Source organism: Sinocyclocheilus anshuiensis, unplaced genomic scaffold, assembly GCF_001515605.1.
Source record: "Sinocyclocheilus anshuiensis isolate Anshui unplaced genomic scaffold, SAMN03320099.WGS_v1.1 scaffold1094, whole genome shotgun sequence".
In the NCBI taxonomy this organism is placed as follows: domain Eukaryota; kingdom Metazoa; phylum Chordata; class Actinopteri; order Cypriniformes; family Cyprinidae; genus Sinocyclocheilus; species Sinocyclocheilus anshuiensis.
In genome coordinates, this window is record NW_015536578.1 from 521,909 (window position 1) to 544,611 (window position 22,703).

A 22,703-nucleotide genomic window follows, 5' to 3' on the forward strand; every position below is an offset into this window, starting at 1 on the left:
CATGTAGTTTTTATTATAAACACAAGGTCATATCTAGTTGATCTCATTGATGTTTATGACAGACACAGTATCTGTTAATAGAAGGGAGTTTTGGGTGGTATTCATACTTGGAGCATGAAACAGATGATATTGTGGTCAGAGATAGAGTTGTTTTGGAAAGTTTTTGCACTGTTAGGAACAATTACTGTTCAGGGCTGTGAAAACAGAATATCGTAGGCATGACTCCAAATCTGAGCCTACATTAACTAAAGCTCTCTCATAAACACTCAATTAATGCAGTAGCTTGCATGCTCTTACATCTCTATGCAAAACATGAGATGCTTGACAGCAGTGTTCGAACTATACCGTGCACTTTGGGGGAGCCTTGCGCGTGGGGCTTACAATGACTTACAACGATACATAACAGCTACAAGTGTATGCACTACTTGCTTTATGCAAGCACTATATAGGATAAATCACTATACAGGATTTACCCTATTATACTTTATCGACACGAATTGATAGGTGAAACAACAAACAGCCACCCACAAATAGTCTAGAAACAAAGCATCAGGCTGTTTTTGAGTTCACATGAACAACGGTTAAAGTTACTCGTCGTCAGGCTACAGAAGAATACTTCCTCCGTTCAATTAGGCCTAAGACATCGCAGACCTATAACAACCCAGCCACAACACATAATTGCGAATAACATGCCTTACCTTAACACAGAATCGACCACAGAGCCCAACGTTTATATTTTTTCCACGAATCTTTGAGTTAACATGTACTAAACATGAGTGGAATTTGCACCGCAGCGCCCCCACACCTTGATGCTCATGACAAGAATAGCATGTATAGTTATCTTTATTGAAGTGAATTAGGTTTAAATCGCCGTCATGCATGAATGAATGATATTTTTGCAATTTTACACATAATAATCCACGATGATCACATTACACAAAACTGAAATTGCACGTAAAAATAACACATTGTCAATATTTTTTGAGACCCCCCAAAATTTCACAAATCACTTTTTCAGGGGAGCCCATGTCTTATTAAGGGGAGCCGAGCTCCCCCTAGCTCCCCTGTAGTTCGCACCCTGCTTGACAGGAGATGCAACATTATGGCTCTATTGTGAGTTATAGATACTGAGCGGATGATAATGATCTCTGATAATGATCCTACAGTATATACAGTACCATAGATCGGTGGTTCACAAGCATTGTGTATTCTTTGATCATGTCAAAGTAGCATATAGTCACAACAATGTTCACTCTAATTTTCTTCTACCTTTGTGGAAAGTATAATTTTAGATACTTTTAAAAAGAGTTTCATCATTTAATCACCCTCATGTATGACTTTATTTCTTCTGCGAAACATAAAAGATATTTTAAAGAATGTTGGAAACCAAGCAGCATTGAAGCCCACTGACTTCCATTGTATGGAAAGAAAACACAGACATTGCATTTTATCTTCTTTTAACATCTTATTTTTAGAAATTCATACAGGAGTGGAATGACGTGAGGGTGAGGTAATGACAGAATTTTCATTTTTGAGTGAACTTTTTTTGGGAAATCTGCATTTGTCCCTTTAACTGGCCCTTTACAGATCTGTGGGTGAGTTCTATCGAAGCATCTAAAATAAACAGCATAATAGTAACTTTTAAAAGTTTTGCAATCCAGTTCAAACACATTTTCCTGCAAATTGTAATCCAAATCAAACACAAACGCTAAATATATTATGGAATTTGGATCTATGTAAAATCTTTATGCATATCTTTATCCTTTTTTGGACTGTCTCCTTTTTATCAGTCTCTATTTTGCATGAAAACAGACTCAAAGGCGTATCTATTTGCATCTTGCGTAGCTGAAGTAATAATGTGGGCTATGCATGAGTTTTACATGAATATAGTTCAATCAGTGTGCGGAAGTGAAGTCTTGAAAGTTATCTCACTGGCAAATTCAACTGGCTCATTGTGCATCATGTGGTTTTAGTTAAAACTCAACACTTCAAACAAGCAGATTCTGATTGTCTGCCTTTGCGTGCATGAGTGTGTAGCTGTATTTGCGACAGACTGCTAATAGTCATTGTTTGATAGCTTGTAGACAGAAGGAAATAACAATATCCATCCTCTTAAGGCAGGGAAACCCCTCCACGGATGAAGCATTAGTGTGGGAGTTCCTTCCTTTCTGTGGGCCTGGCTGGCCTCCTACACAGATCGCTGGCCACACAGCAGAATGAGACTGAGGAGGCTGTGAGAGGGAGTTGTGGTTCACTGAATGGTTCCACAAAGACACAAAGAATATCTGATATCCAGCAAGCTTATTGAAAAAACATGCCTCTACATTTTTGCAAAACTCCAAAAACATACCGATACATTCACTGCAGTTTCTAGCTGAAATTAACACTAGAGGAAGTAAAACCACAACAACTTTTATTCCTGTTTCACACAATTTATGATTACAGTTAGCTCCACTGACAACATTTTATTTCTGAACTGGCATGATGCGTTTAACAAACGGAGTAAATAAAATGTTGCCAGATTTATGTTCTTCTGTTTCGGCTGAAACTGAACAGGCCTTTAGTGCCACTCATGGGACAATTCACTTTGAAAGCGTCACAAAACGTGCAAGAAGCAGCAAAATATAATTCTGCAGAAATTACATGTATATTTTACCCAAAAAAACTTACAGTGCCATTAAGGTGCACATTTTAATAGTTTTTTTTGTGTTTGTAGCATCCATGGGAATCAAACCCATGACCTTGGCATTACTATCCAGTTGAACTTTATTTCTTACTAATATAATAAAGACATGATTCTCCAATAAGCATAAAAATATGTAGTACACACAAATATTGCATAAAATAGTTGATTTTAAATTAATGTAATTATTTTTAATGGATATATTTTGGTATAGAATGAATATTATATTATATTATATTATATTATATTATATTATATTATATTATATTATATTATAATATAATACATTATATGAGCTTGTTGCAATTCATTATGTGACTGGAATAAAATAAAAGATACATGCAAACAGCCTTTGCATATGGAGCACTTAAAATGTGCACTAGATTTTGTACAGAGCCGAAGTCTTATAAACACATAAATCCAAACCGCTGAAGGAAGTCAACATCAGAGCTGTAAAGGACATGGTTAAGAGTCAGTGTACTGACAGGTTAACCTGTAGACATCAGATAAATAGGGCCCAGGCTGAACGTTACCCTTTAGAGGTCAGGTGACAGCTGAAAATCTGGCTAGGCTGGAACAGGATATTGTGGGGCTGAAAGTCATATTTTTCAAAATAACCCTCCCCTGAATCTCCCCAGAATGTGTTCTTCAAAATATGCACTTGACTAGGAGATGGAATGTGTTGCTGATTTTATGTTAATAAGCAAGCTGATTTATGTCCCACATAAATACTCAGACATGCAAGTATGTCATGAGAGACAGTCTACGCCTCTCAGAGACACACTTTTATCATTTTTTTGTTTGTTTGTTTTTTGGACATGGCTGCAGCTGTTGACAGCCTTTGCGCTCTTGACACTTTTTAGTGCATTTTGATTGTGTCCAAATGGAGTCATGACATGGTCCATTGAGATTTCTATGTCCTCTTTTTGGCAAAGCTAGTGGATGTGGCCTTGTCCTGATTAAGCATTCAGAATTAAGAGCTCTGTCTCTCTCTGATTTTCTCTTTTCTGACTGACTTTTCTGGCTACATTACAATTTGCATGCAAGATATGAGTCAGTGTTCTTATTGTTAACTAAAACTATTAAAACATATTTTCATTAATTGAAATAAAGCTGAAATAAAATAAAATCTAAATATTTCATGAAAAAAAATGTATGAAAATTTGAAATTTTGTCTGAAACAAATGAAGAAATGAATGAGATATTGCCCGTTTATTGAAATAAGTTCAAGTACTAAAACTACTAAAACTAAAAATGAAATTTAAAAATGTAATCTAAATAGAAATATATAAAAAGCTAAATAAAAATGACAAAAAAAAAAGCTAATTAAAAATATTAATACATACTATAATAGTATAAATAATACTAAAACAACTTAATAAGTTAATATGGAGTCACGCACTGCTGTGTGTGACCAGAGTTGTGATGTGCTGGTTTAATCTGTAATCTTCAGACTAATGGTTTACTTCACTCAGGATGACCTACAAAAGAGTCCTGGCAGAAAACGTCTCAGGTTACTTATGTAACCATGGTTCCCTGAGTAGGGAACGAGACACTGCGTCCTCTAGGGGTCGCGTCACTTCGGTCTCTGTCTCAAACCTTTCATCTGACCGGAGTCATATGAAAACAGAAAGAAGTGAAGAAATGTGAACTGATATAATTACAATTCTTGTCAGCCCTGGCCTCAAGCAATTAAAGTGTGTTTTTAATTCCACCGAGCACCGAGGAACATGAGTGAGCCAAATGCTAACTACTGCAGAACATCTGGAGTGTTTTAAAAATTTTAAGTTTTTGTTGTTGCCATGAATCCCTGCTGTTTTCATTACGACATATACTACAGCGCATGCTTACGTGCAGCATATGCACGTAACCAAAAAACACAGACAGCAGTGGCATATGGTAATTCTGTGGGGCCCCTCCATAAAATATGAGACAGGGCCCGTCCACGAATAGTGATATCATGAATGAACATCTTTAGTCTTCGTTCTGAATTTTTTGTAATTTGAATAGCTTAAATCTTGCTGTTGTCACTCTGTGCATATCATTTTTATTTTTTCTGTCTATGCCAAAAATGATCATTCATCTGTAACACATTAAAATAAAGGCTAACATTAATTATGAGCTAACAATGAACAATACGTTTACAGCCTTCATTAATCTTAATGTTATTTTCAACATTTACTAATACATTTTTAAAATCAAAAGTTGTATCTATTCGCATTAGTTAATGCACTGTTAGTTAACATGAACAAACAATTAACAATTGTATTTTTATTTATTTACCATCATTAACATTCCATTATGCTGTAAATAATGGTTATGCATTAACTATGGAATTGAGTTTTCATCATCGAATAAAAAAAGATAATTTTGAGAATTGTGAGTTCACAATTATGACTTTTTATCTTGCTATTGCACATTTAGATCTCACAATTCAGACCTTTTCTCATAATTGTGAGTTTATATCTCGCATTTTTGAGTTAACATCTTGCAGTTCTGACTTTTTAACCTAGCTGTAAAATGTTAACCATCTGTTAAAGGGATAGTTCACCCAAAAATGAAAATTCTGGAATGCAACTACCACGTTCAAGGCCCAGAAAGGTAGTAAGGACATCGTTAACATAGTTAATGTGACATCGGTGGTTCTTACCACGATATCCTTACCACCTAGTTGCGTTGCTGTCAATGCAGGGTCAGAAAGCTCTCAGATTTCATCACAAATATCTTAATTTGTGTTCTGAAGATGAACGAAGGTCTTACAGGTTTGAAATGACATGAGGGCGACATGATTTTTGGGTGAACTAAATCTTTAAGTTTTTGTTCAAATGTCCAAACTGTGAAAATTAAATGAGAATGAAAGAGAAATACAGTTGCAATTGTGCAATACAAGGTCACCAATGCAATAAATAAAGTTGCAGTTACAAGAATTAATTTGCGGCACACATTACAAATAAATAAATAAAAATGACCATGTTTAGTGTTCAAGGTTACATTTTTTTTGTAGTCACATTTGTAGTAACCACATCATACCCTTCACATCATGCCAATCATCTGAGCAAATATATATAGTGTTGCATGTCTGATAAGTCTGATCGTGACTGTCAACTGTTTTCCATTATTATGGTAATTCATTGTGATTTCATTTGAATTATGAAGACGAAACAGTAGTATGATTTATGCATCAGTCCAGTATAAACCATGTCCACAAACACACAATGGGGCATTTTGTCACTGTTGACTGATGAGGTCATTTCCAGTCTGCTCGGGGAGATTCCAGGCGTGTGTAGGACAATGCGTGTGGATCATCTGATGAAGGAATGCTTAGCCTATGGCGTGTCAATATGTACATGTGAAAACAATGGGGCATTGAATGGCTGTGTGCGTGTTTAATGTTGGTGACTGTGAGAAATGTCCTTTCTGACTGGGCCGCTGTAATGCTGGGTACAGATGTGCACAGATGAGAGCAGCATTATAACAATGCCGCAAATAAGGAGCAGCGATTTCATCCAAAAATGGGATGATCCCAAAGCTGAATCACCAGATTTCCTTCTATTCTCCTTGCTGGAGAGACCTTTTCCTCACTGGCGGTGCTCTTTAGAGTCTAGATGCTAGTTTAGAGATTAGAGTCTTTTGTCAAGTGCTGAGACAAATATGCTACTGTAATGAATCAGGACTGGCCAGGAAAGCCATGCTTCCTGTTAATATAGGATGTTACGGTTCTGTATTGAACAAAGTGGAAGTAGTGGTAGGAAGCATCCTCTGGACATTTTTAATGCAAGTTGTTTAACTCTATAAAGCCTACTTTATTATTACCCTCCAGAGGTCTGTGCACGCCATTGTTCAATAGGCAAATTGCTAAGGCCTCTAAATGATCAACATTATCAAAACTTTGCTTAAAAACTTGTTTTACACTATTTTTGCCTTCTGTCGTTTTATTGAATGTTTATTTTTTTATATCGAGTAAAATACCTTTTATTATAATTGTAAAGATGTCTCCCTTCAGGTTGTGGTTCACATGATTTTATGCTTTTAAATCTTTCCTGATTTTTAAGAATAATTTTATGTTGTTAGTAATATTTCAAGATGACATGGGAAATAAGATGAGATTTTTTTTTTTTTTTAATACATATGTTGCATTGTATGTTTTGCCCTTCACAATACAAACTACAGAGCTTTGATCATATCAGTAATCATTTCATATCATTTTATAACTTTGGGAGATATATAGTGACGAATGATATTTATATGCATTTTATGTATAGGCTGTTAAAATGTTAGAATGCTCTCACTGATTTACATTACAGGCTGTCAGAATTCCATCTTACTTTTGACAATATAAATATCAGCAACTGCACAAAATTGCATATTTTTACATAGTTTGGGCACCTGAAACTGATATGTTTTTTTTTATCATTGAGTATGAACTTCATATTCTTGCATATCATACTATATGAGCTATATATATATATATATATATATATATTGTCCATGAGTTCAGTAAACTATTCCAATGGTAGTTCTGCCTCCAGTTAACGGAGTGAATCACCTTTCTGAAAAAGACATGGTTAGTTTGTTTACTCTAGATTGTAGATAAATTGCATTTTAGAAAGCATTTATTGTTGTCCGATTTTATTGCTAATTTTAAATATATTATTAAAACATTTAACAAACACATTTGTAGTCTTTCTTCATTAAAGTAGATATGAGCTTTTAATACTATTACTTACATTGAAATAGAGTGCAATAATCAGGTTCCGGAAATAAAAATCCCCTTAATTTTCACCATAGAGGAATAGATTTTGAATGATAACTTCTAAACATTTACAGACAGACTTACTACGAGCTGAGGTTGTTAATCGATGGTATATGCTTTTGTTGAAGCTGTTAGTCTGCAACTTATTTTTATTAATCGTGTTTATAAAAGTGGAGCAGTCCACCAATCAGAGAATAGAAATGAGTAAATTGAACTAAAATAACTCTTTAGCACCCACCCACTCCCATGAAGCACTGTGAATGATGTAATGAATGCAGTCTCCCTCAAGCTCTCCAACTGCTTAAATATTTGTATGCATTTGCATATTTTGCAACATGTAGAAAATGTTGTTTCTATATACACAATGAACATCTTTAAATCAATCATATTATATTTTTCTTATACCGAATGCAGTGGATTAAAGCATCTACCAAATTCCTGTAAATGTAACATGTCCCACCCATCCTTTCTGAAATATTTCAAAAATGTGAATCAATCAAAAACTGAACTGGAACCAGCACATATGAATTGAAAAGGACTGACACACAAACCACCCATGTTTTTTTCTTCTTTAAATCAAAGGTGATGAAACACCATTCCAGCCTATAACGGACATGCTTCATGGTCAGCTCAGTCCTGCTTCTCCATATTAGGAGCATGGCCTAGTTTCTCACACAAGAAACTCTGACTGTTACTTTTATGGGCAGTTTGGATGTTTCACAGCCTCAGTTTACATCTTAAACCTAATATGTTGCACTTAGCTTTGACTTGCTAATGCCATCTTTAGCAGAGCCCTGTTTAATGTGGTAACACTATCTTAACGGCCTCCATATGGCGACTGTAATCGGAGGGCTGCTGACAGGAATGTCATGCTGTAAGCCTGATTTTGCTGCCCTGGTATGGTGTGTGAGAAATAAAGACCGGACATTCTCAAATCCTATTGCAAATGTCAGTTTATTGAACATATGAAGGGTTAGCACGTTTATCGCAGTGTTTCTCTCAGTGTGTTTCTATCTGTAAAGGAAGGAAGCACCCCTAAGCTTTACAGATATGAGCAGCGAGAGAGACTGAATGTTACATTTGGCAGGGCACCAATTGGAAAGCTTTTGTTTAAGTTGTTGTTGTTTCAGAAAACATAAACAACAACAACACTCTGATTTTCTTTAGTTAAATGACCCACCCGATAAGTCACCAAAGTAATCAGGCAATCTTCAAGAAAGTGCCCTTACGTGTTTACAACTGTCCGCTTGTCCACTTCAGATCAACAATTCCATACAAGGGTTTCAATTATGATGCCTCTAGTGGCACCAAATGGAATTGCAAAAAAACATTACTTGCTGTGTTCAAACATGTTGCTACTGTACATCGGGCCACTCAGAGGTTTGACCACTTCAGGTTTGACGGAAATGCAGTGTTATTTTAGTATTATTACTGTTATAATGTTGTTAATTTTTTTATTAGATTTTATTTTTCGTAATTTCTGTTTACATATGTAATTCATATGAGTAATTTTGTTGTGTGGTTTTGTCATGTTTTATAATTTTTTATGTATTAGTTTTAGTTTGTTCAGTATTAGTTATTTTAGTACTTGAAGTAAACTAAATTAAACTTTTGAAAAATATTTTATTTAATTTCAGTTAACTTTTTTTTTTCTTTTTGAGTAATGAAAATGATAATAATGCTGTGTCAGTGTTGTTTAATCATGATATGTGGATGACATATTATTTTAATATTAGAAAATTACAAACTTCATCTTGAAAAGCTGATTGTGAATTTACAAATGTGTTGCCAAACTAAAAAAAGCCTTTTTGTTATATTACTTTTTATCTGTCATGCTTGAACAACATATCATATAATTTTATTTTTGATTGAGATTTTGAATTTTGATGGGTATTTTACAGTAATGACATCTCAATGGGTTTAAGGCAGTGGTTCTCAGACTTTTTGACTGCAAGACCCCTTTTATTCAAGACAATTTCCTATCTAAGCTGATTTGTACTGGTATTTCTGTTAAAATAAATAATCTCAAAAATATGATGTTGGTTTAATGTTATACATCTTTATTTTGTAGTGTTTTTGGTGTATATTTTTAGCATTGTAATTAAGATTATGTTAAAATAACTTTAAAAATAACTAATTAAATAAATAATTAAATAATGAAATAACTGATTGGAGCCTCCTGAAAGTTTTGCAAGGCCCCCTAATAGGCCCCGGCCCCTGGTTTCAGGAGAGCAAGCTGAACTAGATACATCTTTAATGCATTATGCTATTGTGAATTTCAGAATATAAAATGAACTGTATGTTTTAATGCAGCAGAGATTATGAATGTTTGAAGGTTTGTCAAGGCAAGATTCATGTGACACTTCTGCCCAGGCAAAAGATCTATTGATAAATCATAATACAAGGTTAACTTAAAAAAGAACCATTTGTGTGCTTCCAATTAATGCCTTAGTGAACAGCATTAGCTGACCTTTCAGGTTATATCTGAGATTCATGCATCAAGTCACCAGTATAGATTAACAAGAAATGTTCTCTCTGTTACATAATGCATATGACGTGAATTCTTTTATACACTAACTGTTTTACAGTTTTACTGGACAGCTGGTATCAGTCTTCCTTCTTTCCACTGCTGTATCCTGTCAATGAGAAAGGCCAGCCTGACATATGACACAGGCTGCTTCTCTCTCTCTCCTTCTTGCATACATTATACATTACATCTGTCTTCTGCACTGTTTAAGCAAAAGAAAGTCTGTACCAGCTTCTCAGTGCTGAAATACACATGGAAGGAAGCCAAACCGACAGAATCCACCCAAGCTGTTTGTACCTCAGGGATTTAGGGGCTTCATTTCACAATCTTTTTGACTATTTTACACTCCTTCTCTTGCTATCTGCACTCATTAAGTTAAAATACTGAGAGTTGCCTCAAAGTGGCCTCTAAATGATCCCTTCTAAAACACCCTCCCTGCAGTTTTTAATTGCATGTGTACTTCCCACTCCTTCTTCACCTTTATCTTTTTAACATCTGCTTGCAAATTTCTTAATTTTTCTCAACCCTTGTGCTGTGCTGAAAATTCTTTACCTAATTTGGTATTCTCTCATTATGCTATATTATCACCAAAACGTGGATTCAATCTTTTTGAATCTGTTTTCTTTCAATTAGCACAGGTTTTGTATTTCTTTTTGGAGCGGATTGATCATGGGCATCATTGATCTGAGCTTATGCACCCCAATTTTTGAGTGAAAAATCATTATTTGTGGTCAGTAAGCCAGTAAGTTTTATGTCTAACATTAACTAACATTTTAGGGAAAAACAAAAATCCTCTCCTGGTCAATATGACTGGAACACAACATTAGGGTCAAATCAAGAACAAAAATCTGTCAATGGGTCAGAAAAATAAACTTGTTTTCCCTTTGAATTAAGTATATTTTTCTCACCCAATTCACACATCGCTGGGAGTTTGATTGACAGGCGATCTGACCAATCATAATGCTGAATCTGTCATTTGTCTGACAAACAAACCAGACAGGAGAGTAGATTTACGTTTACGTTTACGTTACGAAAATTGTGTGTATTGACATCTTTCCACAGTTGAAACAAGATACTTTCTGGTGTTCATTCATGTTTATTTTGTGCTATAACTAGTAAAGAGAAAGAGATGATTGGTTCACGTGATGCTTGAACTGAGGCGCTACAGCGATCTGTCACGACACATTAAAGAGCCACAAAACGCTATTTATTGCTTGAAGTTCTTAAAAAATGACAGAATTTGAAAGCTGAGACTTTGTTTCATACCAAAATTAACCTGCTCTGTCTTGTCTGTCAGTGCGTTGTCAGTTTTCCTCTTTGATCCACAATGTATTTTTTGTTGCGTGAGAACATGATGTGTGATGAGAGAGCGCCATGGCTTGTCGGATGTAGCAACAGTAACTAAGGGGGGCGGGTCTTTGTGAAGGGTCAATTGGAAGATATTTGTCTTGTTTTAAGCTTAAACTCACTTCATTTTGATTCATTTTCCAGAAAACAACACTTCATATCTTATGTCTTTTGGCTTGTATCTTGAATCGTTAGATATTTGCACTGGAAAACAAAATAAAGTAAGAAAATAATTTATTTTTGCAGTGAAGGTAGCTATTGTCCCATTGATGAAGTAAATAGTCAATCATAGTGGTATTTATATTTCACTGTATCTATATTTCACCGTTGCCTCCCAAACATTGTCACCCACCTTGTTACATATATGTGAACACAACTAGCTCAAGGGAGACAAGAGAAGAAAAACAACTGTTAGAAATGGAAACTGGCACACACAACAAAACAAGCAATTCGAATGAGTTCATTTCAAATGATTAATCATTTGTTTCCATGCATTCATGGAAAATAAATCTGTCCAACATTTATTTATTTTTCTCAAAGAGCCTAAAAATCATAGCTCATTTAGAAATGAATGTCTATACATGTTTATTATACAATCTGTCGAAGCCTGAAACCAATTATCAAAGTCGTTCCATCCAAAATATTAGCAAATTAATACTAAAAGCCAAAGAAACTACATTAGGGTTTGTGAAACAGCCTCCTTTCACACTGACGGTGTCAAATATCTCGCTCTTTGTACTTTAAACAAGCAGAAACGTAAAGGTGAGGACAGGTTGTGTCTTTGTGTTTTCATGCCTGATTGATTTTCTCACTTTCACGGGTTGTTTGCTCTGAGAGCAGTGCATAGACACCCTAGACAAAACCAGAAGAGAGCTGGCTTATGTATCATGGGCCAAACACAAAGTCTCACGATAATGATTTTGAAAGCAACGACTTTCAAGCACTCACATTTTTCATGTCTATAAAAAGCATTTGTTAAGAGTTTTATCAGCACTCTTGTCTGCTTTTGCTATTTTTCTGCTCATGTCATGTTTGGGTTTGTTGGGATGCAAGACTGACCCAAGAAGGAAAAACAAAATTCCCATTTCAAAGCAGTTCCCCTGCTGTGCTGATCCAAGCTGAGTGTTTCTGTCAAAATGTAGAAATTGGACTGATATTATTCTACCTGTTTTCTCACCTTGCTAAAAAAAGTAATATAACATAATATAATATAATATAATATAATATAATATAATATAATATAATATAATATAATATAATATAATGACAGGGAAATCATGCAATAACAGTATTGTACAAAAAAGTGAAATATCTAAACTAACTTTTTTTTTGTAGTTAAAATGTACAAAATAAAATGATTTAGTACAATTTAGTCAAATTATCACATATAATGGCATTACTGTACTATTTTAACTGTTGGATACAGTCAAAAAGGCACATGCTTAAATGACCTAATTTTCAAACTAACCTATTTAATAGTGTTGACAACAAAAACAAGTGTAACAGGACAGTGCCTACTTGTTTAAATGGACTGACTGACTGTTAAGATGTAGATCAGCATTACGTTAAACAGTTAAAAAACAGGCGTGATAGTGTGTGAGTGTGTGTGTGTGTGGGGAGGTATTTTCCTTACAAGACATCCAGTTCCCTTGCAGAAAAGGATAAACTTTTGTAAGCTTGTCTGTGAATTGCTGGAAGAATGTCTCAAACTTTTGTAAAAATGGCCAGAGCAGGTCACGCCCCAGGCGATATTTGAGACCGAAAGCAGTGATTCTCATGGTCCTCAGCACCCACATGCTGATTCAGTTAGGCCTTTAGGAGGGCTCATGGGTGGGGGCAGCGCGGTCTCAGGCCGACCCCGGCAGCTGCTGCTAGTGCTCACATTGGTTCTCCAGATGTGCAGACATTTGGCTGCCTGCCTCACACGTGAGCGAGAGAACGGCTGCAGTGATAGAGGGATGCGTGGATGGAAAAAATGGGTTCCCGGGATCCAGTACCAGGCCTTTATTTGAGTCATAACAGGTGAACAGGTCTGTTCAATTCTTGGCCTGATGCCCCTGTTTGAATTTACAGGTCCCTCTATGGTATCTGTCATTTTTCAGGATAGACCAAACAATCTGTTTTATTTTCACGGTAACATATACATTTACTGTATATACGTATGCAGTATATATTGTGTGTGGTATGAAGATTTTCTGTATGCATCAGTTCTAATTGCTAAGATTCATGGGGACCATAGTAAAATTTTATGGGACCTCTCTCTTTGGGGTGAATGATTAGGGAACTAATAGCTGTCTCCTGTATACCTATAAAACAGTAAGCTTGACTTGACCTTCCTTTTCCATTTAACAAATGAAGCCGAAGAAATATCAGCTGTAATTTTTTAGCATTCTTTTAACTTATATCTACACAATTAACTGTAAAATAATGGAACAATTAAACTGAATCTTTAAATCGTTTACAGCAACCCTCCGAACTAACCGATTTACTAAAAAGAACCAGACTTTCAAGCTCTACCCATAGAGAGAATCGTTTAGGACAAACCAATTCAGTAGAATGAATCAGACTTTCCAATGTTGTTTATGAAAGAGAAGAGTGCTTAGAACAAAGCAATTCACCAGAATGAATCAGACTTTCCAGCGCTACATTGGAAAGAAAGCTAATAAGTACAAGTCAGACTATCTAACCATTAGGCCACGACTGCCCCTAGGCTATTATGCACAAGACTACTATTACTTCACTTTACAGTTTACTGCGTTATTTGCACTGGTGGTGTTGTGCATGTTGCCCCTTTAAAGTCCCCAAAAATATAAAGTGCTGTTTCATAGGGACACCACAAAAAGAGCAACCTGTGTCTATATGTAATTGAAATCTTTTAAAATATGCTTTGGCTGAGTGAAATCTATGTAGACTGCTTCTCTGTCAAATACTGTCTGTGGTATGTGGATTATTAGACAAAAAATTTCTCAAATATCTCATATCTTACCTGTTACTCTACGAGAAATAATCGTAAAAATGAGACAAAACTGCACAATGTAAGCAAAGAAATGGTGGTCACGATTTTGAACTTTCTTATTTACATTTTTCAAAGTATACATCAAAAATTATGTGCATATATTAATTTGTCATGTTATTTCCAGATCATTAGTATTCCGCCAGCTTTGAATTACTGGTCTTATGCCACCCTTGCGTCGCCCATAATTTGGTTCAAAGCTCTTGTCCTTGAAAGCCATCTACTCTGTAAACCTGTTGCTGATGCCAATATTATGTGTTTACTGCCTCCTAATGGTTCAGTTTGGAACTTCACAGTCATTTTCTGCTTGCAGGGTGGATGCTCGGGGTCTTCATGTGGTGGATGTGACTGCAGTGGTGTTAAAGGGGCGAAGGTGAGTATGTTTTCCTCTGCTTGCTCCTTTATAGCTAATTTTTCTGTCAGACACCTTCACTTGTGCCATATATTACCTTATGGATGCATTTCCTAATGTCAGAGTGCTAAACTTACATAGAAGGATCTGTTGCAGTGGTGCGATTATGTTAACAGTATATACTCTGTCCTGTAAGATCAACAGTGAATGTGGGATGCATATGAAATGTACTACATGGGAAATGCTGCTTTATTAAGAAAAGGTGGATAACACAAATTTTCTTTAAATCATCATCTTTCGTTCATCCTTATTAGGGTGAGGTTGGGCTCCCTGGTTTGATGGGCCTTGTAGGATTTCCTGGATTGCCAGGGCCTGAGGGCCCCCCAGGGTCAATGGGACCAACGGTAAAGTACCATACTGATTTTGAAGTCATTTCAAAATACAAAATATCCCTTTTTTGAGAGTGTGTGTGTCCTACATACTAGTGCGGTGCAGTGGATCTCAACTGGTTTTGCTTTAGGTTTTATTGGGTGACCACATGTCTATGCACAAGCGTAACGCCTGATTATTACATAACACTTGCAGTAACAGATTACAGCAGTATTCACACTGGGAGCATGAGTGCATCTCAGAATTCGCCCAATTCACCGTAATGAAATTGCCTCGCTCACACAGTATGTGTGACACCGATGTAAAAAGCACCATACAGCTTCAGGTACAATAGTGAACGTCTGACTCCATCTACATACCCAAACAAAAATGCTAATTCAATGAAGAATTAGCCTATGTTTTAGAAGCACACTTTAGTCCAGTAATGCACAACACATTAGCCAAAGGAGTGACTTTGTAAGCTAAAATGAACTAACAATGAACAATACATTTATAAACAGAAGTTAATGTTATTTTTTAACATCTGACAAGTTGCATAAATGGTATATTTATACCTAGATTAATAATTCCTAATGCATTAAATAAAGCATTATCCAATGTTAACAGTTTTATTTTGGTTTTTACCATTAAAAAGCAATAGGCCTCTTTTTTTGAAAAGCTCAACATGGTCACCCTAGGTTTTACAAATGGTGACCAACACTTTGCAGTTAGGTAAGTTAAATAAAGGTAAATAACTAACAAATGAACTAATGTAGTTTTCAAATGCAAATGAGCAAAAGCAAACATGAATTGCAGTGTTCTTTCAATATGTTTTTATGTTTTAACCCAGGGAGATACAGGGGAGTCAGGAGCTCCAGGACTTAAAGGAAACAGAGTAAGTGTCCATAAATATCATGTGCTAAATAAATATATTATGTTATAATATAGTCATTTTCTGTAAGGCAAATAATAAAACAAATATTTTTTACATATAATTTTACAATAGCAACACTATGACACTGTATATACATTTAACTTTTACAATATTATATATTATAGAGTTTTTTCTTTTTGTAGGGCCCACCAGGTGTGGCTGGTTTCCCAGGACGTCCAGGTATTCCTGTAAGTTGAACTTCTGTTCAAACAAAATTGATCATCATTAATGAATTTTAGGAAAAACAAACTCTCTGCATCTCTATATGTTTCTGCTATTGTTTTGATTTTCTACAGGGTCTTCCAGGTCTAGAAGGGGCACCAGGACCTCACGGAATCCCAGGCTGCAATGGAACAAAGGTACACCATGTTTGTTGTTTTTATGAGACCTATGAATTTTTTAATCCTTAAAATGCAAAGTGAGCCTATAGGGATAAGCCACTACTTTAATTGTCTTAAATTATTCAGAAAATCCTCAGTGGGATTGAATAGAAGATTTATTTTGTGTTTTGCAGGGGGAGCGTGGTTTTGACGGAATTCCAGGTGTTCTGGGAGTGCAGGGACCACCAGTATGAGTAGTTTTATATCATATATGACTCTAATATGTCAAATGTATATCAGTGCTTAATGTATTGTGCCTTTAGATAAAAATGTACATCTTACATTGTGTTATAAGTCACTGTTTGTTGTTAATCCAGTCCAACAAAATATTCCCGACTTAACAAATGTTTTTCTGATTCTTACTCAGGGTTTTCCAGGTTTGAAGGGAGTAAAGGTATGGAACACATTCTAACTTAGTTTTGCATAATAAAGCAATAAGTCATGGACGGCCATATGTTACAGTGATTTTTCCACAAGTATGGGGTGCTCTTAAAGTGGTAATTCACTATTGGCTTTTAATTAAAGTTCGCTGTCTATGAAGCAGAAATGCATACTTTTTTTTTTCTGTATCTGTACACATGAATAATTTACCTATACTACTGACATTGTCACAATATAAAGCTGGTTGAAAATTGGAAAGAAGCATAACGTGAAGTATGAAGAGTGCCTAAAACAACTGTAACCATGGTAAAATCAATATAACGTACATTCTCGAGTGCATAGTTGCTTTTATAAAATGGTGGTAATATGATAAAAGACATCACTAATAATGAATTATATTTTCAGAATAATGAATTCTTAAAAGTAGTAGAGTTCATTAGTTATTGACATGTATCGTAAAAATGGTGTAGTGAAATTTGTGTGTGCTCATACTTCACTCTCATAGGGAGATCCAGGTGGTATTATTGGAGTACCCATCCCTCTAAAAGGAGACAGGGGCTTGCCAGGACAACCCGGTTCACCAGTAATGATTTTAATGCACTTCTTTGTGTTCATGTTGAAAATATGCATTTACTATTGATAACTTCTTGTCTGTTGTATATGTTAACATGTTCCATTGTTTCCAAACTTTATCTAATTCTGTTTTCTTTCTTAGGGACAACAAGGAAATCCTGGACAACAAGGGCCAATCGGCCCACCTGGACCAATGGGACCTCCTGTGAGTCTAAAGTTAAAATGTAGTTTGTAGCCTTACGCACAATTAACCAACACCAGTGAACTTGCTCCTGAATCTCACAGCATACGATTTTTCTTTGAAGGGAAGGTCTGGTGAACCTGGCCAAAAGGGAGAGCAGGTAACTGTTTCACTCATTTGAAATCTTTTGAATATTTGATAACATTTGAGTCTAGACTTACTGAAATGACCAGCGTCTGTCTTAACTGTCCTTGTTGTAGGGTGACAAGCTGACATTTATTGGTGAGAAAGGACAAAAGGTGAGGAACCATGGGCTCATAAAACATCTGCCATTCGAACCTATAGTGGCACTTGCAGCATATGCTTCAGCCAGGCAAACACAAAGTAATAAACTAGATCTGCCTAAGTACTTCCTGCTATTGAACATGACTGGAAGCTGACAATATGATACAAACAATAAGCATAAGCCTCAAACTCTGTACCCCATTTGCACCCCCCCCACCTGTTGCATCACTAAAGCTGACCGCCATCTTTACTGGTTTAGTCTCACTAATTATCATATTATTTCCTGTTTATTTTTTTCAGGGAGAAGGAGGTTTAACTGGTCCCCCTGGTCCACCAGGCAGACCAGAGGAACAAGAAGGCACTGAGACAATTTATATACCTGGACAACCGGTATGGTATCATCGAATATTTATTTGTGGTTTAAAGGGGTCATATGATGCTGCTAAAAAGAACATTATTTACTCTACACTGCTCTAAACTGCTGTTTGAATCATCAGTGGCAAATTATTTAAATATAAAAAACATACTTACAGGCTGTGAGTCAGAAGCGCCAGACTGTCCTTGCAAAGTTGGAACTGCCCAACTTTATAGAAACAGCCTTTGTGCCACAGACGCATTGTAGGCTACTGGTTCAGGAAACAGTCCTCATCCTCCATAAAATGCGCAGCACACATCTGAATATTTGGGTTGAACTGTTCTGGAACAGTGCTGTAAATACAACTTAACCACTGATTTCTAGTTGTGTCCTCTTTTGGAAGGCCAAACAAAGTAGTTTCGCTTTCACAACGAAATACACAGCGACTCCACAACATGGCAGCTGCGGCAACAGCAAGAATTAAAGTTACGCCTTCTTTCTTTGCATGAACATTTGGGCGCGTTATGAAAATCTTCCCACATCGTGACGTAGACATGTGGGGGTGTGTTAGAACGAGCTGTTTTAGGTAGGCGTTGTTGACTCTTAACTTTTATAAAGAATATCTCTTTGGATTTGAGACTTTAGTCTCTGCAACTTTACAGATCTTCTTTATGCACCAAGAGCTTGTAACACTTCAAAGAGAAAGGAAAAATTTAAATTGCATCATATGACCCCTCTAAGTGTCCAAATACTTGGGGGCTACATTTCTTTTATCTAAGTTACATTGTTAAGTGTTCCATGTGTCTTGCATATTTTCTAGGGTGAAAGAGGCTCTAACGGAGAGAAAGGAGAAAAGGTAAGTGGCAGCACAGAATTGTGGACTGAAATATAAATAGAACCACATTGTACAGAGTCAGTTCTATAATTTTAATAATATAAATTGTATATTACATTTTGTATATATTAAAATATATTATAATATTATATGAGTTTGCACTTACATATACTGTATATATACTGTGTATATGCATGTCTGACCTGTAATACAAAATTTAACCTTTGTTTAAATCTTTGACTTTCTGAGTTTGTCTAATCATAGCTGCTTTGAAATGATATGTGTTGTGGAAAGCGCTATAGAAATAAATGTGAATTGGATTTTAAGGGGATAGTAATAACAATTAATTTAGCCTTTGCCTTCATTACCAAGGGTTTTTGTGCACCACATCAATATGGAATCAAAGGTGAACCAGGACCACCAGGACCAATCGTAAGTGACCTATACAAGAACACAACTAAATATTTACTTACTAAATACATTTATCATAAATCAGTCAACTTTAACTGTTACATTCAGTGGGGTCCAAATTTTATACACCACTAGCGAAAATGTGATTTTCTAATTTAATAACAGTTTATTTCCTTATAAACTATATTATCAGCATAACAAGTTGAGACAAAGGTTAATCTGAAGAACATTTTAATACTTTTAGAAATGCTGTAGTATTTTGCTTATCCCTATTTTGCTTTAGACAGCAGCACTCAAGCTGCATGAACTCCACACGTTTGCATAAAACCTGATGATCATCTTCATAGAGCATCTTGAACATCTGTAAAAAGAACCACATTATCAATGTCACTCATTTTCTTTGTGTACTATTTCAAGGTTAATATTCAATCTTAAATAACTGTATTCATCTAAGCCATAAAGTGTCTTAAGCCATAAAATAACTGTACATCTTGTTTTGTATTAATAATGATTGTTGACCTATCTCATCATATGATAGTATTTTATATATTATGTGAAATCTGAGCTTCACTTTATGTTTTCAAAGGGGAAACCAGGGAAAGATGGACAGAATGGAGAAAAGGTGTGGTGATCTTGGACAATGACTTCAGATCTCATCAGCAATGTGGATACCTGTTAAATCCGATTGTAGTTAGTCATACTTTCTTATTTCAAATACTTAAATCACATTGATTTAGATTCTTTTTAAATCCCTTTGATTGTGATAGGGGGATCGGGGCTCAGCTGGTACTCCTGGCTTTGATGGCTTTAAGGTAAGAAACCCCATCTTGAAGGGCCATGGTGTACCTCTATACATAAAATGCATTGCTATACATTCTTATTTTAATTTATTTCTATTATGACGTTTGTTCATGTTAGGGGGACAGAGGAGACAGAGGACCACCAGCATATGTAAGTGGTTACACAACTCCATAAAAACTCAGATAATGCCTGCTATACTGAACGGAACCACACACTACGTCTGCACCTGATTCACTTAGAACAATGTTATGTTGGTATGACTGGTAGTTGCTTATCTTACAGGGTGGTGGTCGTCCTGGCCCTCTTGGTCCTCCTGGCCCCACTGGAGCACAAGGAGAGACAGGTGATGTCTACATAATGTCTTGTCAGTATCTGGTTGTCCTGTCAAATTCTGCAGTGTCTTTATCTGTTCATCTGTTTTCTTCATTCATCAGGTTATCCAGGAGAACGTGGAGATCCTGGACCCCCAGGTAAGAAAACACTCTGATAAAGTGTTAGGTAGAATTAGGTCAGCATTATATAGTAGTTTACAATAATGATCCTTTCCTTCATGATCATGGTTTACTGCAGGCAGGTATATTCCTGGTCCTCCTGGATCTCCTGGCTTCCCTGGAGAGATTGGCCATAAGGGAGATAAAGGAGCTGATGGACTGTCTCTTGAAGGTTCAAGAGGAACTGATGGACAACCTGGCCCCCCTGGACCACCAGGACCGATCAGTAAGAACATCTTAAACACAAAACAAACTCATTCAGCAAACTCATGGAGAGAATGGAGTGACCATATCATTGTAGAAAGAGTCTTTGACATGCACATTGGGTTAAATTCTGGTAGTGATGAGACACAATGTATAACGATTCTTGTGTGGTTCCATTAATTGCCCATTCCAAAGTGTCATTGGCATTGTTACTTTTATTTTAGATGAAGAATGTAATATCGAAAAAGGAGCTCAAGGCCGACCTGGACCTCCTGGGTTGCAAGGAGAAATAGGACAGAAAGGTAAGGAGGTCATTCAATTATCCATTTGTGTACTGTAGTTTTGGTTTCATCAAAATTGGTTCTGAGTTTTTTTGGCTCTTTCAGGTGATCAAGGTGAAACATGCACAGAGTGCACTGCTTTTGGGCTACCAGGTTTGCCTGGTGCTCCAGGGCCAAAGGGTCAGCAAGGTGAGAAGAAATGAGCAAGGCTTTGTTTTGGTGTGTTTGTTCTTTATGAGATTATGCATCACCCTGGATGTTTTCATTTTAGGTTTTCCTGGACTAGTGGGGAGTAAAGGAGAGAAGGGTGTGACAGGACCTCCTGGGCCTCTTGGAATTCCTGTATGTATATTTTCCATCCTAATTTAACATTTATTACTTAGTATGTTTTTTGGGGCACCAAAAATCCCTAGATACAAATGCATCAGTAGTGCACTGTACCCACCATAAATGTGGATGTAAACACTGTGGAATCCTGTCAATATAAATTTTACCTTTCGTCTTGCTTTTCCTTGAACTCTAGGGTCAAGATGGCTCTCCGGGATTAATGGGTGGCCCTGGCGCTCACGGTGAGCCTGGTGATATCTTTGTGGCTCCAGGGCTGAAAGGAGATAAGGGTTTACCTGGTACTACTGGAGACAGAGGATTCGCTGGTGTTGATGGGCTCCCAGGAAAAGATGGTCGGCCAGGGCAACCTGGACCCAAGGGAGAGCCTGTAAGTACAAAGTCTGAGAGATCTGACAAAACAGGCTTGACAAATAGCTGAATCCACTTTTGCATCTAATATACAGTGTATCTGAATCCCACTGTCTATATTGCAATGTTTTCTTAATCATGGAATATCTGTTAATTTGATTCATAAATCTTGTTTCTGTAATTAGGCTAGATTTGGTATTAAGGGAGATCGTGGCCTGGATGGAGATCATGGTCTACCCGGCCCTCTGGGTGAGAGAGGTCCCCCAGGTCTTCCAGGCATAGGTCGGCCAGGTGAACCTGGTGAAAAAGGCTCAGCAGGTTTGACTGGTGCACCAGGAAGGCCAGGATTACCAGGTCAGTGATTTAGAGTAAAAATGTGCTTATCCACTGGTTGTCATTGTTCTGTTCTTTAAAATAATCACAATCTCAAATATCTTTGTAGGAGCCAAAGGTGAAGCTGGTAAAAATATAAGTTTACCTGGTCCTCAGGGTGCCCCAGGACCTCGTGGAGAAACTGGCAGACCTGGTCTTCAAGGTAAATTCAGGTTATGCTAACGTGTCATCCTGCTTGAAAACTGGACTCAATGCTCTGATACAAAGCTGGTTGTGTTGACGTCTCTTTCACTTTATCACTCAGGTGACAGAGGTCTTCCAGGTGAACATGGAGTTCAAGGATTCCCAGGAGACAAAGGTGACCCTGGACTGCCGGGAATTGGCCTTCCTGGGCCCCCAGGGCCAAAAGGCAAGTACCATATATAGTGTCCATAAGTGTCAAATTTTGTTTAAAGGTGAAATGCTCTAATACTCTGCATGTTTAAATATTAAACCTCAAAGTTCATCATTTGATACAA

At 36.5% G+C, this 22,703-nt stretch overlaps 1 protein-coding gene across 2 annotated transcripts in view; it reads left to right on the plus strand.

Annotated features, from left to right (window-relative positions):
* LOC107702910 (collagen alpha-1(IV) chain-like) overlaps positions 1–22,703 on the plus strand; it is a 61,930-nt gene that overhangs the window by 14,153 nt on the left and 25,074 nt on the right. The window contains exons 2-28 of one of the 2 annotated variants that reach the window (XM_016505352.1): positions 14,637–14,696; positions 14,990–15,079; positions 15,895–15,939; positions 16,122–16,166; positions 16,275–16,337; positions 16,493–16,546; positions 16,726–16,752; positions 17,245–17,322; positions 17,455–17,517; positions 17,618–17,653; positions 17,754–17,792; positions 18,079–18,168; positions 18,954–18,989; positions 19,341–19,400; positions 19,966–20,001; positions 20,147–20,191; positions 20,298–20,330; positions 20,463–20,523; positions 20,615–20,650; positions 20,751–20,897; positions 21,100–21,177; positions 21,262–21,345; positions 21,428–21,498; positions 21,680–21,871; positions 22,038–22,206; positions 22,295–22,387; positions 22,490–22,594. In XM_016505352.1, the coding sequence (XP_016360838.1) occupies positions 14,637–14,696; positions 14,990–15,079; positions 15,895–15,939; positions 16,122–16,166; positions 16,275–16,337; positions 16,493–16,546; positions 16,726–16,752; positions 17,245–17,322; positions 17,455–17,517; positions 17,618–17,653; positions 17,754–17,792; positions 18,079–18,168; positions 18,954–18,989; positions 19,341–19,400; positions 19,966–20,001; positions 20,147–20,191; positions 20,298–20,330; positions 20,463–20,523; positions 20,615–20,650; positions 20,751–20,897; positions 21,100–21,177; positions 21,262–21,345; positions 21,428–21,498; positions 21,680–21,871; positions 22,038–22,206; positions 22,295–22,387; positions 22,490–22,594 (1,936 nt within the window). The other variant, XM_016505362.1, reaches the window with a different exon arrangement.